Source organism: Channa argus, chromosome 17 (genome assembly GCF_033026475.1).
Source record: "Channa argus isolate prfri chromosome 17, Channa argus male v1.0, whole genome shotgun sequence".
Taxonomy (NCBI): Eukaryota; Metazoa; Chordata; class Actinopteri; order Anabantiformes; family Channidae; genus Channa; species Channa argus.
The window spans coordinates 14,102,490-14,120,777 of NC_090213.1; the positions used below are offsets into that span (position 1 = coordinate 14,102,490).

The following is an 18,288-nucleotide window of genomic DNA, read 5'->3' on the forward strand; positions in this document are numbered from 1 at the left end:
TTTTAAATACATTTTACTGATCCTTTGAATGCAGATTAATGTTCAGTGGCTGTAGATGCCAGAAGCCGCTACAGGCACAATACAACATAACCGATTTGACAGATTTTTTATGATTTTTAATTAACTCAAATCAAACGGAAATAAATTAAAATGTGCATTATTTGTATTTACAGTAGATCTGTCAAAGTTAAATACAAAGCACTGTCACTAGTTTTTCTTGAAATTAATGTCTGCACAGATCTGTGTTCAAACTTTTACCCCACTTATGCGTAAATACAATCTTTGAATTCACTTCAAAGGTACGTTCAAATTCCTATTCCCTCATATATGATCCTCATATCAGGTGTTAAGTACAAGACATGTACTTGATATAAAGCCTGGACAAATAAGCCAAGGTTTAAAAACTAATATCCAGGTTGGAAGAATGTATAAAAGTCGGACAGGGGCACATTTCCTACTATATTTGGAGGCCAGATAAATTACATAAGCTCTCCTCCTGGTTATGCTGTCATGGTAGAGTGGTGAAACCATCTATTAGGTCTTTGTTACCTGTCAGCCTGTTGCCTCATGTTGACAGGATTTATGCTCCACGAGACAAATCTGAGGACAACTAGCAGCAAAGCATACATAGTCATTAGGACTATGTAGTCCAATACTGTAGGCTTTCCATGACCTGTAACGTTTGCAGTTTGCAGAGAGCCTGGTTTGAGCTCATGAATGACATGGTTTTCAGTAAAAAGCAAAGATAATAGTGTGACCTGACCCGGTGCATGAAAATCGGTGCGTGAAACAGCTTTGCAGGAGAATTGCTGGGTTGTTTTCATCTGTTTTGGTTCTTATGAAAGCACTGGAAAGGTTTATGGTTATTGACCTTCCTGTGCATACAGACAATATGAAGTTTCCTGTATATGCAGACCTGTCTGCAGTTCTGTACCCAATCTAGCCAACCCTATTGTTCTCTTGCCCAACTCACTTCAGCCTCTCTAACGTCCCTTTCTCTTTTTACTGGTAACCAACTAAACAGGTAGGATCCCAGGGTGATGTGTGTTTTCCAAACAGCATGGAGGCTGTGCAGACAGGTTGGTGAGCTCTAAGGCACAGAGCAGAGCAGGGTTGGTTCTGCAGAGAATGCACCATTGCACTTGCTTAAGGCCATGAAGGCAGAATTCCATTATACACAATGTAGGCTTTATTATGCCTATGCTATGACCTATTTTACCCCAGTATTGTATATTGAAGTCAATAGAAGTACATCAATCATCTGAGCAGAAGCTTGTGCTTATGGCTTTTAACAGGTTCATAAGTATGACAACACAAGGTGACTGTCTTACCTTATTGGTAAGGTTTTGCTTGCTGAAACATGTTTCGAGTCTAAAATAAAATTTGTCTTTCCGAGGTCTATATTTGGAGCAAATTAATCCAGTGTCTTACTGTTAGTGGGCAGGGCCCCCACACATTTTAACCACCCACCCACTAATTTCCATCATCAATCAGGCAACATGGCTATAAGCGGTGTGCGTTATTAAAATTAATTGAAAATTGTTTTACTCGTTAAAGCAAGCGCATTCCCTTAACTCTCACACAGTCACAGTAATTAAACTTTTAATACAAAGCCGCGTTGTGCTATACTCTTCCTTATTGAAATAAAACAGTGAAGTGTAGTGTTTAGTGCCCCTGTTTATTCACATTATTCAACCACAAAAACTGTTTTTGTATTAAGCTGACCCCAATATAAATACTTAAATTAAAAAATATGCATTCCTCCAAATTGGCTGACATTACAGTGCAGATCCAGCTCAGGACTTGTGTTATGTGTGGTTCTCTTGATCATCTCCTGTTATTTTAATATTGTTTCTTTTGTAATATATTTAAAAAATACTGCAGAAATAATGTAAAATTATAGAAGAAAAACCATTTTATACCCAGTGGTGATGCGATTTCTCAGTTTATAGATAATCTTTGGAAGTCTAGAAAAAAACTGTTAAATAGTGAGTCTGATGCAAGTTAAGCAAATATGTCTTGTGGAGACATATATGTTACATGTTGTTTTGGCAACATGTTGTTTTGAACCCATCAAAATGACAAGATGTTTATGTTTATGTTGCTTTTGCCCCAGATGTTACAGTTTCCATCCGTTTACCATCTTTGTGTTAGTCTGGTGATTTCATGCTTGAATACTTCTCATTAATATTTTCTTATCCTCCTCTATATTCACGTCACCCATTTGCGATTAATATATTCAGCTTCATATTTCTTTTACACAACAATGATTTGTTAGCAGTGATTTTTTTGTCATTTTCTTTCATGTTCCACCCTCATGCTGGATCATCTTTCAAGCAGGATGATGCAAAAAGGATGCAGCTTAATGACTCTTGCAGAAACAGTGGCCTTAATCTGGGACTTCTTTTTATTACATGCAGTGAAAGAAATAAATCTCTCATCTTACTCTTGGTGTCGTTTGGGAAGATGAACTGAAAATGAGTGTGTACTGTATATAGTAAAAGTGGTCATAAAGTGCCGAATCAAAAATTGCATTGCCTATGATATTTTCTATTGTAGATTGGGACTGAGAATGTTGGATCCTCTAAAGAGTATGCAGATATATGATTCTCTTTTGCTAAAGGCATTACAAAGGAACGGTTGTGTGGAGCGTGAAATAGTTTCATAAGGCTTTAGCGAGGAGGTGTGTTTGATTCCTAACTATTTCACATCTGAAATGAAGTGTACTTTCATGCATTGCTTTTTTTTTAAATGCCATCTGTTGTTTAGATGCCAAATGTAGGAATCTGCATTTCTCTGAACTAATGAGAAACTACTGGGCCATCACAAAAAGTCCATGAATATGAGCTGTGACATTACGCAGAAGCAAATGATCCTGCACACAGTGACGCATTTATGTTTTGTTTCTCATTACGCAAATGCTTTCTCCTTTTCCTATGAATGCAAATTCTTTCCCCATCCAGTCAACTTGAAAACCACATCTACATGCACTTCCTTTTATCCTTAACACAAAAATATTCCCCCAAACTTGAGTCTGTTTATAAATCGACTTACCGAATAATGAAACCTTTTAAAAATGACATGAAATAAACACAGTGTCTTTGTATTTTTTATTATATATTCTTTGTGTACTCTTCCTTTCACCAGGAGAACCTTTTGGGATCAGAAATGTCTTTGTGTCATGAATGGACAGACAAATGTCAAACATACAATAAAATCAACACAACTGATTGAAATTATTCAATCGAAACAAAGACATTATTATGATTGTCCTGAGGAGACAGTGTCAATATTGTAGTGAAATGACATGTTGGGGACGAAGGGTGTAAAAGTAGGTTGTTTGAAATGAACCTGTAAGACATTTAGTTTTTTACTATTAAAATTACTACTGAATATACAGTATATGCTTTACTCTATTGCAGAAATAGTTTGATATTTTGATAAATAGCCGATCTGAACTGAAGTCAATAATGATTCACTGAGTGGTTGCTTATCTTAGCACAAAGACTGGAAACAGGGAACACAGTTTGTCTGTAACAAACATTCCAAAGTCAGCCTAAAGCTCCCTAAATAACATGTTATATCCCCATTGTTTAATTTGTACAAAACGCAGGCCCGCCTGCCGTTTCCAGTTTCTAGGTTATCAATGGTTTTATAACAAAACAAATGACCTGAAAACAGTTGTGTAGTGAACTTATGGAGAATTTACACTTAAACCTGCAGCTCCCCCTCAGCTTTATGGAGATTAATAATGTAATTCAGCTTATTGTGTAGTTGTCTGGGCGCCAGCTTTGCTTTGCTTCATTCTTCCTGTTCTTGTAGCAATGTTTTCAGCAGCAGTGAGTTGTTGTTGTTTTTTTTTTAATTGAAATGCTCTCTAAGCTCAACATACCCTCCCTGCCCAGCACCCATCTTCACCTGGCTAGTGGTCACAGTGGAGCATTTAGCAACTAAAGAGACAGATATTAAAATGCTGGATTTAAATTGATGCAAACTGGATGTGTAATGGGTTATAATAATACTTATAAATAATAGTTTGGCTAACCATTTTGTCATGTCTACTTTAATTACAGCAAGTTTAAATTTACCCCATAGAAATGAGAGTGTTGTTGATTTTCTCATTGAACTCTTATTAAATGTCAAATGGACCCAACAGTTTCCTTAGTCACAATGTCATCACTCAGTAATTGTAAGATTGTACATGTATAGGGTACAACATGGGTGTGTGTTATGACCTTAAGTGCTGTTCTATGTGCAGACGGACTGTTCCAGTGACAGTGAGAGTGAGGACAACTTCATAGTCGTCCCTCCACGAGACCACTTGGGCTTGGCTATCTTCTCCATGCTGTGCTGTTTCTGGCCTCTGGGGATTGCAGCGTTTTACTTCTCACAAGGGGTGAGGACACACAAACACACAAATACACTACACCGTTTGCACATACATACTGTGCAAACACTTCCAAAGTTTTGCACCGTCTGTCACACGTGAACAATGAATTAATCTGTCTGGTGAGATCGAACATAAGACAGCTTCATCTATCTACCCACCCACATAAGCACATTTCCATGAATTTGTAGACATGCATCCCACAAACACACATGCAGATATCCAGCTCTTTGCATGACTCATCGCTAAGAGATTAAGAGCTATCACGCATAAAAATGGACTGACAGCTGACTCTCTTACTGCCAACGCAAGGCCACTTTTTACTGTGCTACTCATCAATAACTCAAGGCCAATCTGTAATGGCTGCCTGATGCTCTGTAAACAGGATGAAAGCTGCCTATAGGAAGAGTATATAAATCACTCTCAAGGCTCTATCTGTAAACTCCACAGATAGAGGTGTTCGAAATACTGAGATGAGAGAGGGTCTTTGAACTTGTGGTGTTTTAAAGGTGGTTGAAGATGAACTCAATTACAGGTGTGCTTACACATTAGCGGCGATGATTGCTCAGACACACTAAACAGCCTTATAGCGGCTGTAGTTTGGAAGCAGACATGTGTGTGAAGAAGTCCATGAAAACATCCTAAAATATATTTTCTTCTTTTAAACTAAATGTCTACTCTCAAGAGTTTGGGTATTAAATATCATTATGGGATGGATGGGCATTTGAAATCATCCGTACTTGAAAGGTAAGGCTCTTGAGAATAATATTCCCAGACACAATATTTTACTTAGAGGTTTTTTATATGTTAGTGATATAAACACGGTGTTGGTCCGTTCAGTTCATGGTTACGGCCTGTTCTCACCTTTAATCTATCAGCAAACACTCACCAATGTGTATTGCGAGACAACCCCAAGAGGACTTAGGGGCAATCAACCTGTAATGTATGTCAAACTGTGGGGGCAGCAGTTTTTTTCCAAAGGAGAACAAGCTCCTGTGATTGTGGAGTGTGATTCACACAGCCTGAGTCGGGCTATGACAAGGCAACATTGTGAACATTGTGACACTTTCACAATATGTTCTTAGCCAGTAATAGTGGCAAAATCCACATGATGGCTGTCTAATGAATCCCAATAATTCTGCTTCTCTCATGTGCAACATCAATATGAAAAGGGCAAATATGTTAAGAGTCCATCAGCACATGTAAACACACACAATAGAGACAGAGATGCTTTTAAATAAATTACTTTGTCTTTGACTTTATATTCTTATCAAAAGCTGGAGTGTTTTGTAGTCTTAGACATTTGAAGGCAGTCAGTGAATTATCTTGTCAAGAGCTAATTTGATTCTTCCTGGGTAATTATGGGGAAGTGATGGCTGTGTTTAGGGATGGATGGCTTTTCTGCCAATCTCCTTCCTTTAGAAGGTGCTGTCCAGAAGAACTGTCGGGAAAAGATATAGTGGGAGTCTGGAATCGCTTTATTTTATAGCTCAATAACACACTTCACTGGTCTTCGTTTCATTCTGTTGTTAAGGAAGTCACCCAACTAATTGAATTAATTTCATCGGAGTTAAAACAAGGATGTTGTTGCTTTTTGGTAGAACCCGGGCTGGAATTTAATTATCCGTGTGAACCACTTTGCCTCTGCACTTAGAGCAGAGTTTATGCATCTGTACTAACATACAAAGGCAACATGTGATATTGGTCTAAGATCAAAATCTAAGGCCAGAATGTAAAGGTTTGTCACTTGCTCTACCTCCATTAAAAATGTTATGTCTGAGGAATCTACAACTTCAGAAAATACACTCTGTGCAACTTATGCCTAGATTTAGAGTTCATTTAAGGTAAGCTTGCTGGTGAGGTAACTGGTGGTAGAAGTACACAAATTGTCAATACTCAAGTAAAACTGCAACTTACTTGCAAGTACAAAAAAAAGGCTTTTAAATACTGACCCGTGTTATAAATTACTTTGTGCGTGGAACTAATTTAACCACACTGACATGTGCTTTATTCATAAAAACACATGATACAATTATTCATTAGTTCATTGTGTGTTTCAATGGTTTTCAAGGTTCTATCTTTCTAGAGTCTAGAAAGTAACTAGTAGCTAAAATTTTTAAATAAAACTGGAGCAAAAAGTACAATCTGTTCCTCAGAATTGTAGTGAGAAAAAAATACTCCAGTAAAATACAAGCACCTCAAACTTATAGAGAGTAGGAAATACTCAGGTATCCGGTACACATAACTTCAACTTCAGCATTTTATAAAAAAGTAACTATTATTGGCATTATTGAAATTCTGACGAAGGGCTGTGAACAGGCCATTATTGACAGTCCGTTGGCCTAGATTTTGCAGTGTGTTCCGCACTGTCTGCACTAGTCAGACCCCCATCGATTCAGCGTGTTAAGCAAGAGAGTCCAGTGTGATTGGCTGTTCAGCTCATCAGATAAATGTACAAAGAGACAGTAATACACAGTATTAACAACACAGTAAAAAAGGTTGCTCTGTTTAAAGTTTGGTCTCAGGCACACGCTTTTAGTGCAGCATGTGCACACTACATGCCTATCAACTGCCTGTCTTTGCAGTGTGTTTAAGTGCCTCTCGTTGGCCCAGATAAAACACAGCACGAGGCCATGAAGCAGTTGGTCTTCGGTGCCACCAGTTCTTTGACGTCAGCTTAGTGAGTCACGGCCCTAAGAAGCAACCTGAGGACCAACTGCTGTGTAGAAAGGGCTTCAGGTTAGGTTTTTTCCTACCTGTTTACAGAAAGGCTTTCTTATTGGTTTACAGGCTGGTCAGTAAACTAATATACATTATGCATATGCACATGACGTTAGGGCGCATTCCAACTTTAGCAAATCTAATGGTACCAAGGACAGGACAGAAGAATAAGTGTAAAAAGAGCTACATTCAACTACATCCCCATCAGGGGGCCACAGGACCCACTGCTATAAGTTCCAACTTAATTAAAGCATAAAATGTTAGTCAGTTTGTGGGCTGTTAAACATGGATTTATGGTCATTTTGTTTATCAGCGAAATAACACCACTGATATGTTTTCAGAAAGACACGGCTTGACAGTTTTTTTGTGGGGTTAAAATCAACCCAAAGATAGACCTGAAGTATTACATCTTATATACAGTATACAGTTTGCTGCTTTTTCTCAACTTGTTTTTAAAGTTACTGCTCTCGGCCTGCGTAGGGAAGTGTACAGATAAATTCTAGGGTGTGACATCGGTAGCAGGATGAGTCAACGAGAAAAGTTTAGACATGATAGCACATAAGCTAAACCACTTACTGTGAGGACATTCACAAACAAACAGGTTAGTGACTGTAATAGAGTCTGTGGACAGCAGATCAATACTGTTTTTTGTCCCACGGGAAGGTCAAGACTATAGTCCAACCGAGAGAGCTGCTGTTCTCAAAGAGAGGAGTTGAGAGAGGGTGTCATTAAACACACACAGAAGCAGACATGCATTCATATGCTGCTTTAAATGGGTTGTATCCAATTTGCCAAAGACGTCTTTTTTTGTGTGCGACGATTTTATTGTAAACAGTGCTGCACATCTCAGCGTTAAACGCCCACACACAAAACCAATAACTAGAATACCATGGATATTGGAGGAAAATTAGCTTTGAGCCTTTGATTGGGAAGCGGAATTGAGTTTCAATTATTGCTACTAATGGGGTGAGTGTTTTGTTTGGAGATGCTGATAAATGTTTCTATCAGCTTTGAGACATCTGCATCGCAAAGTGCAGAGTTGAGAAGCTGCAGTGATTTCTTTCATGATTATGCAAATAAGAACTTATCTTCCATCATACAAGTCATCATAACGGATGAAAATGAATGAGATAATTATTGTGAAACACTTTATGCATTTGCGGGTGTGTGTGTGTGTCTGTGAGGGAGGTTGAGATGGAGACAGTAAGAAAGACAGATTTTTGGGTTGTTTATTTAGAAGAAGACCCTCTAAAGGGTGCTGAATTGACTTCCAACAGCGCAGATAAGTCTGAGATTTCTCTCAGATCTTTTTTCCTATGACACCACATTTCAATCATTTTGTCAAGGTATTGGATATAAAGTCCTAATGCTACCGAATATTTTGCTGCCAAATGGATTTTAGGAAATGTCCTCTCCCTGACACAAATGAAACGTTGTACAAAGCTGATGCTCAGAAAGAAGCGAGACCAAGCATGCACACACTTTCAATTATTCTCATCTATTTCATCCACATTACAGCGTTATTATATATTATATTATGTCTCTCAGAGAAATTCCCCTGAGGGAGAACTACAATTGTTTAACAAATGCTTTCACTGGAGAAATTAAATAACAAGCATGTGCCCCTTCAACTCATGCAGTCAGGGAGAGAATTAAACTGTCCACTGTTGCATTATGACTCTTTCTAGGATGCTCTTTCCCTAAAGATGTTGCTGTGGGAGTGTAAAGCGTCCCTGTTCCACCTCCACAGAATGTGCTCTGTCTCCTTTCCAAAGCCAACTCAAATTTAATTTCCCATCAGGCTCCATAACAGTGCTTTTGTTTCAATAATTACTGTATTGACATGGAAGCTAAAGGTCCTTCCTTGAATACATGTCCTTTGTCTAGATTTGCTTCCTGACCTTTTGAAGTGTTCCTCTCATCTGGTTTATTGTGTCTTGGGTTATTAAGGGCTTTGAAAACTTTTGGACACTAATGAAACACTTAATACACAATGAAAAGACCCCATCCATAGTTTTGAAATAGTGTGTGGTGGTCTACAGAAGATCTTGCTTGAATAAATGTCTCGACAATACCCTCAAGACATTCGTAATATGGTGAAATGGAAGCGTCATAATCAAGAAGTATCATCTTTGGCCCCTACAACAGTCATACAGAATCAAGCAACATGAAAGGAGCAAGTAGCCATTATGTAGCAATACTTGTTTAGCAGTTGCAGTAATGTACTGCAGATACTGATTTGCTTCTATCTGTGTCCTTCATATGTTTACATTGCTCAGTATTATTACGCATTGGTAAATGTGGGATCTCTGTCATATTATTACTATGTTAGAAGCAAAAGCCGGGCTTAAGACATCACAGTGTGTCAAATGGGATTTCTATCTATCTTAGTTAACTGATGTGCTAACAAATTGCAGTCAGAATGACTAGAATGCAAAGACACACTGACTGCTGCACTGTTGCTGCATGACCATGCACATAGGCAGATGTTTTGAGTGATAGAGATTTCATCAGTTTATAGAATTGTGTATAGATTATAGATCAAATGTGCCAGTAAACCTTAAATAGCCAAAAAAGCTAAAAAAAAAAAAACAAAAAAAAAAACATCTGTTTAATTTAGGGATGGCCCAGTACCGGTCTGATTCCTTTAGCATTAGGCGTCTGCCAACAAAGATTCAGTTTCAGAAAAATTGTTAATAATTAAAGTTAATGTTGAATACAAATGTACGGGATGACAGGATATTTTACATTCAAGATGTTGCCCTCCGCTGAATGTTTGGGATCTGCAGAAATGGTAAATTCTCGCTCCACTCGCTCCACTCATGAACTTTCCCGCTCGCAAACACTCTTTCTGGCTCAGACAGACCAGGATAACAAACGTGTTACTCACAGATTTATTGTTCATTAGTGATGGATGAACAGATCCGCTCCCACAGATTTTGCAAACAATCAGTGTCTAAACTCAGAAATGTCCTGCTTGGATCAGTACAACCCCACCACAAATAACAAACACTGGCACATGAATTTAACAAAAAGTGCAAAATAACAAACGTTTAAAATCTGCTATATTTTACTTATTTAACATAACTTAGACATCAATACCACAAGATCTTCATGCTCCTGTGTGGTCATTCCTCTTTTGAAGCACTCTGACAATTAAAAATTCACCTCCTAACGATTTAACACTAATCCATTAGTTTTTAGCTGCCAGAATAATGTACAAAGTGCAACATTCCCTGAGTTCTCCAGGGGCATGTCAACGTGCAACGAGGTGTGTTTTAGTTTCAGTGTGTGTTTCATTTACCCCAGGCTCTCCCCTCTCTTAGCCATGCAGAGCACACCGAAAAAGGAAGGAGGCATGTGGCCAGGCTCCCAAATAAGCCGTCTCCTGTCAGTGACAATATGCAGTAGCTCAGTTTCAAAGTTTCAGAGTCCTCCCATATTTCAGACCTTCTCTCTCTGTCATAATGACTTTAATCCACATTGCATGAGCGTGTAAGCAAAGTTGAAGGTCACGACAAGAATTTGTAATAAGCTTTGCATTGATATTTAATTTTTTATTCATCACCACTGTCAGATACATATTCCACCCCACTAAAGATGCTGCTTCTTACTAGCACTCACGATCCCTGATAATCTCAGTTGTGAATATGAAGTGTAACTTTGTCTTTTTGAACAGAAAAGGTTTTTATGGCCTGAAAGGCTGAGAAACTTACCCTCATGCCAGTTTCATCACACTTACACAAGTGACACATCTATCTTATTAGATTGATTTCACAGAATAATAAAGGTCATCCACAATCTATTCTCCAAAGATTGGCCGCCTTACATTCAGCACAATAGCCTGACCAGTGTATTGTATTATAGACCTAATACATAATGTAATTCAGCAACATCCTCAACTATTGACACCACTGAATCTCATCCCAAACTCATAGACTAACATGTGACAGAATTTGTAATAAAACAGAGCAGAGCTTAGTTTAGGAGAAGAAAACATACAGTAAATCAAACTGGAAAAGGAAATACAAACAAATGTGACACTTTCTACTGTTGTTTGTGCGTAACTTCTGCTTCAGACCTCGATTCAGCAGTTTGAATAAAAACAACAAATCGGAATAGGTTTCTCTTTTCCTTTTATTTCCTGCCTATCAATCAGATTCATTAGCTGGAGGATACCCAGCACAAGCATCTCTAGAAACACATTAACAGTGGACAGGATGGACAACAGAAACCACTATTCACCTTTATGCGCTACTTATTGTTATATTATCCATTTCAGTTACCCAGGTTTTGTGATAGACAAAAAGCAAATGAAGAACTAATGAAAGAGCATAGGCATAATGGCATAATGAAATAAAAAAAGTTTACATGGTAATTATGTGCCATTAATGTAATAAAAATGTCAAGCAAATAATGTGGCAGCTTTTTAAGTTAAGCACAGTGGTAACTGGTAACGTTTTTTGTAAGTGGTAATTTTTTTGTTAAAAATATAATAACTCAACACGAGTAGAACTGGAATATATTAAGTTCCAAGAGGTTTCAAATCTACATCTCTTCAACCAACAGTAGCCCAATTTCCACCAGCGCCCTGTAGGTCGACAGCAACGGTGGCGGCCGTTGTTAACCCAGGCCGTGACCAATTTGGTACGGCAGTAAGATTCAGTATGGAAGTCATGATTTGCATGTTTGTGTTGGCCTGGGTTTTACATTGGATGCCCTTCCTGACACAACCCTCTGCATTTATCCAGACCTGGCACAAGAAGACACTGGATTGGGGCCTCTGATAAGCTTCTGATAAATTCATTCCTCGAGCCTCAAGCTTTGCTTATCCCAGAAGTCAAATCAGTCCTATATGTTGAGGGGACGTCCCATATTGCTCTAAGGAGCGAGAGACGATAAGTTAGGATATATGAGATGATCTTTCACAGAAGTCTGACTAACACACCTCCTTATTGGGGATCTGTTAGTGTTGGTGATTCAACGCTGCAGCTGATCAAAGTGAAGTGAAAGTGTTAGTACAGTTTTATGATTAAAAGAACCAATTTAACACTCCCAGGCTTTCATTTAATCGTTTTTCAGATCCAGCCTCTTAGTAAAACTTGTGGATCTGTCTTAGCTGTTGATCTGATAGCCAATAGAGCCATTAAGAATAAAATGAAAAGTGTTTTTTCTATTTAACATTTATTTTAAAGGATATTAAAAGGACGGTGTGATGTTGTTTAGTAAAAAACGACATTTTATTTGTAATCATTTCAGCTATTCATAACACACGAGATTGCAAATATGTGAAGAAATACAGTTTGATGTGATATAAATTACATATGTCTAAAACATTTGATTTGATAAATCATCTATGAGTCTTTGGGCTGAAAACCATAATCACAATTATCATTATAATCTAGATTAAGGTATTGAATATTTAATTTACAAACAGAATACCAATAAATACAGATTCAAATAAACAGCAGTTACATAAATGTGTTGCTGATATTTATGTATGTTGTATTCACTGTCTTATCAGTGAAGAACATTCACAGATTGTAGTTTGATCTGATGACAGTAAAAACTGGATGAAGGATTTTAATATATAGCAGATCCAGCTGAGCCGCCATCAGAAACAGATGTCACTGCAGATGACAGTTCAGAGGACAGAGTGTCTCATGTTTCTAATAACACATTTCCCTGTTCGTGTTTTCCTCATGTCTTTTCTTTGCATCTCTCAGTGCATCTTTAGCAGGAGGGACTAAGACATGAGGTAAAGATGTGAGTGAGGGAAACAACAATGGTTATGGTTGACGTGTGATGAACCCTAAGAATGCCATTGAAATGCAAACCACATACAGTATAATTGTACACATTTTTGTTAATTTGCCTTTTTATATTTGTTTATGTAAGAAAATAAAGCACTATTTTATAGAAGAAACGATTTTCGGAGGTTTGTGCCTTTTTCTGAGGTGAAGTAGAGGAAAGAGTTCTTTATTTCAGAACATAAAACTCCTGTGGTTGCATTTCCATTGCATCCTTAAGCAATTGAAGTGTTAATCATGATGGTCATGCGAGCTGGAATGATAACACGGCTATGCATATAATATGTCTTATAGTCACAAGCAGTTTGACTACAATATGAGTTATTACCATGTCTTACCAAAACAGTGGAACATTTCATTATAAGCAAACTTTTATATGCATTTACCATTTGTATTACAGCATTAATATGAAAGTGTTTTATTGAATTGTGTGCTGGTATTATTTTAAACACACACACACATAATACCTGAGGTCGGCCCAATGTTTCAACGTTTTTACAGTGAAGCTGTATTTACCACCATTAGCAAATATTCACCTCAAATATTTTTTATTGCTCTGATAATAGATTTTGTTATGAGCAGTGGATCAAATCATTGTATTGTAATGTAATGTGTCATCGGTCAAAAACCCAGGACTGTTTTAGCATTTAAGATGCAGTTAACCTCAGCTCTGCACAACGTAGTATTTTCACTCCCTGCAACATTATTGTTTTGTTTTACTCTTGGTGCTTTCACCAGCTTAGCTTCTCCTTATTTTTTATTTTTTTGTAGTTGAGTTGTTGAGTTGCTGCCTTTTAAAAAATGCAGCTTCACCTTCATTATTATTCATACATTAATTTAAATTGCGGTGATTGATTATTATCAGTTATGTTTTTATCTAACAACAATATTAGTAATCTATTAATTAATGGCAAATTAACTATTTTATCATCATAAAAGTATCAAAAGAGGATCTTCTCACTTATTAATGATTATCGTTGGTGGTTATTGAGTGGACACATTCTTTTTATCCCTTTTTGAAACACAGACCACCTTTAAACACGTCTTTAGAGGAGGGGGATTTTAGGGCAGAGACACTAAAATAATGAGCCGAGAAGGGAAACGTATTGACTGGTTTTGCTGACAATCCAGAGCCACTTGTTGTTTAAATATGATTAGGTCGGTTCAGACAGCTCACAACTAAAGAAAACAGTGTTGTGTTTTGGGGTTTATTGAGGCAAAACAACTGGAACACCAGTGCATCCAGTAAGACCATCATGTCAGAGGGCAAAATGAATTATTTACCACTGGCAGGCTGCAGCCTGACTGTCTTTTCTCTGTGTGCAGTTTAATGTTTCAGTTGTTACTCAGACTTCAGCAGTATTCGAAAACAGCTGTTATTTAAGGTGAATGGTTAACCCAACACCACACAGAGGATCTATATGTGCCTATAGAGGGCTGTAAAACACACTGCAACCTTACATACATAGTAACTGGGTCATGGTGGGCGGGGGGTTTATTGTCTGCAAAAAGGAGCAAAGGAAGCTTTCATGCAACAAAGCAATGACAACACTCAGACATAAACAGAGCCAGCTTTTTTGCCTGTGTTTTACTTCTGTGAAACGCTCATTAATAGTTTCTGCCAAACAGTCAAAATGTACATCATTTTTCCACCTTTACTGGGCCTCTTAAAGATCCTTTTAGTGGAATTTTAATTTATTGACAAATTATGATAAATCTGCTTCTCTCATGTGATTTATCATTGAGTGCTAGCAGCTGAAATGACCATAAGCTGCACCGCTTGACATTTTCACACTAATTGCCATTTTTTAGTCCTGCCATGCAAAATGAACCTCCTGGGTTACACTGAACCTCCCTGTCAATGGGTCCATCCTCCAGTTTCTTTCTCTTATTTATCCCCAAGCTGCCAGAGAACCACTAAAGGCTTCTTATAATTACGGTTCCTTTAAAAAAAAATGGGTCGCTCTTTCTCCTGAGGTTCATCCAAATTGTATCTGACTTTTCTTCTTTTCTCACATTTTCTTTTCTAGACCGCCAAGGCAGTAAACAAAGGTGATTTCCCACTGGCTAACATCGCCTCTCGACGGGCTTTGTTCCTCGCTGCCCTCTCCATCACTATAGGCACCGGTGTGTATGTTGGGGTGGTGGTAGCTCTCATTGCCTACCTTTCTAAACCAGGACACATATAGCAGCAACAGGTTCCCTCCACACACCTCCAGGGAGTCCAGGAAGAGAACAACCCCCCCTGGGAACACAATTGTTCCTGCAAACTTCGAGGAAAGTTTTTTAGGGGATGTACAGATTCTTCCCTCCACCTTCCATTCTTTCCAGCCTTCTCTCCCTTCAGGCCGTCTGTCAGCAAAGATTAGCCACAGTGACTGGAGAGAGGTCAAGCTGGAGCGTGAGAGGAGGGGAAACTGGGGATAGACATAGTTGTTTTTGGGTTTTTTTGAGTATGAAAATATTCCTTGTTGGAGCCCAGTTTGCATCCCATTGACTTAAACCCATGCTGGCTTCATCCATTTTTATCTGGTTTTTAACTTCCAACAGAAATACAGAAACTTTAAAGATAAAGGACTGGGATTATAACTTCTTGAACTTAATTAAAGATGAAAGGCCAGAAGTTAAAGAGTGTAAGTAAATTAAGATAGTGTCACACATATAAACCAACGCTATGTAGTTGTTGTTTTTGGTATTTGAGCTGCTGGTAAAACTGGACGTCCTGTCACCTGTCATCTCAGTTTGCCAAACAAGCCTGTTTGTAATGGAAGATCTGCCCAGCTCGAACCTCTAGGACTACACTCGACTCTCGGCTGACAAAGTGGAATCTACAAATTATGTGAACATGTTTGTAAAAGTCTAATAAAGGAGGGCTTTTACTGAACTGTTTCGATCAATAAAAAAAAATTTACTCTGAGAGGTTGAAAAAAAAGATGAGTCTTTTTTTTCTGAGAAATATGCACTGGAATGAAGTACAAAAATCCGAATGGCACCTCAGGCCTGTGTTTTATTTTTTTGGTGAAGGTGTCTATCAAAGATTAACAAAATCTGTTCAGGCCAGATAAATTTTCCCTACATACACTCAATTGTGTTTTTTTATGTTTGTCTTTTTTGTTGTTGTTGTTCCCTGTTGTCCCTGTTGATTAATCTTGCTTTAAGGAATGTTCAATTACAGCTTTTGAAGTAAAGCACAGACGTGAGGTGGCTAGAGGGTCAGAAATTCAGGGGAAAAGCAGTGGCATACAGTGTCTCTCTAAAATGCTGCATCTGGTAGCACAATGTAAAATGAAGCATCAGCCCTTCACAACGGAAGTTATAAATCAGGTAGTTAATGTTACTAAAAGGCGCGTCGTACATATTCTCCGGAGCTGCACATACAAACAAACCGCGGCGTCTGAAGGCTTTGAATTTAGTTGTAATAAATTATGCTTTGCATGACTCTAGCTATGCCAGCAGTATACTGCTATGCATGATTGATTGGATTTAGAAATTGTTTCTGTCAGATCATAAAAAAAAACAACCTTAAATTGAAATTGATCAGACTGTGAAGGAGCTCATGTTTTATGCAATATTTTAACCTATACACCTTAAATTTGGCTACCAAAGGAGAGGCCATTTCAAAGTAATAAACCATTAATACATTTCAGTTTGTTTTCTCACACAGTTTGAAGAATTCCAAGTTGAACAGATAAATTCACATTTATGTGTAAAGGGCTTTTTTTTTTTAACTTACTACAATTTTATTATGATTTTTATTAATTTTGTACACTATAAGCCAGACAGATGCTAGTTCATGCAGTGGAGCCTCAAGAGGTGACATTATACACTTAGTTTTCCCTGCACAGGTCCTGCATTAGTCATACCTGACATTTATGGTGCACAATTAGCTCCCTGTAATGGCTTTTTCTGAAGGAATGTGTACTCTCTGGAGCATAGCCTTAAAATAGCACTACCACATAAATTTCACTAATAAGCCACTTTCAGCATCACTGGTTATTGTCAAAGCCTGCAAGTAAATAATCCATTTATACATCCTCTGCTCTGTGAACATTTTAAAATAAACACGCAAGTCAGTTCTGTTGTGCCAACGAATAGCAAATAATGTGTAATCTCCATGAGAGTTTCCAGACTTCAAGCTTTTCTTTGAATATTATCTTTCGCTGCCCGTGTGAGTAACGATAAAGTTGAATGCCAAATAAAACCCTAAGATTCACATCACTAAGATTCTGCTCATCTGAACAACTGTCGACTGTCGACTGTCTTGTACCTCTGACCCTTTCTGACCACATGTCCAAGTGGTAGCTCATGAGCTAAGATTCCATGTCATCACTGTAACTATACTGAAAGCTTCTTTACGCTTTCATCGCTTGGAGAAAGTTTCCTTACTGGTAATGATGAACTTGCTTTGTGTTATGTAGCGTGCCATTCAAATGATGCGCTTTAACTGGCTTCTTTGGCGACCTGGTATTGTGCAATGTGTTACAACAGTATGTGGATTTCAATGCTGTTGTTTATTTTTCCTCATTGTGATGAGCTGATGTACATATACACACAACAAAGACGTTTGCAGAATGCATTTCTCAATGCCAGGATTATAATGCTCTTTGTGTCATGCTGGTAAGCTGAAGTAAAAAAGACCTTTTTTTGTTAGATTTGGAATATGATTTTGTTTCTTATGCTGTGTAAAGGCGACATGTAAATAGTGCAAATAAACGTTCAAATGTAATGACAAATAAATTTGAAAGGAAGGACATCCTTTCTCAAAAGAGAAGCTGTTTTCTCTGTGATTTATATAACATGAAGCTCCGTGGTCAAATTCACATCTTAAAAACAGAGAATTTGCTTAGTAATTGAGATGCTTGAGTTGTCTTTAAAGCAAAAGCAAACACGGACTGAGTCATGAAGTGTAGGTGGTTTTGCCAGAAAGAGATGGAGGATCAGCTCAGAAATGTGTAGCAGCAGTGTTCTCATTGCTGCTTGCAGTGAAGTACACATTTCTTTGTGCTATTACCATCACGGTTATTGAAGATAAATGCTCAGCATTTCATATAATACAGAAACAGGACAAACTGTTGCTTGTCACATTCACGCACCCTAAGTGCAGCGATTTTCTTTAGTATGTTGTTTGGCTTATTTACAATAGTGGTTTTTCATCCTTTTAGGAACAACTCTAACCACTGAGAACCCCACAGTAGCCAATCCTATGAGCTTAATCACATTGACACTTTCCAAATGTTGTGGAAAATTAACCATTTCAGCAGTTTATACTGTTACGCCCCTGGTCTAGGGGAGCCTAGATATAACACGATGAGCTCTCCCATTCTTCCCATTCCCAAACCAAACCAGCAAGAACCAAGAACAAGTGTTCAA

General features: G+C 37.9%; 1 protein-coding gene across 3 annotated transcripts in view; it reads left to right on the forward strand.

Annotated features, from left to right (window-relative positions):
• syndig1l (synapse differentiation inducing 1-like) overlaps positions 1–17,689 on the forward strand; it is a 34,192-nt gene extending 16,503 nt beyond the window's left edge. For 2 of the 3 annotated variants that reach the window (XM_067482706.1, XM_067482707.1), the window contains exons 3-4: positions 4,259–4,396; positions 14,949–17,689. In XM_067482706.1, coding sequence (XP_067338807.1) covers positions 4,259–4,396; positions 14,949–15,107 — 297 coding nt within the window. In that variant the 3' untranslated portion in view covers positions 15,108–17,689. The remainder of the gene's footprint in view (positions 1–4,258; positions 4,397–14,948) is intronic. The other variant, XM_067482708.1, reaches the window with a different exon arrangement.
• Positions 17,690–18,288: the final 599 nt, after the last annotated feature.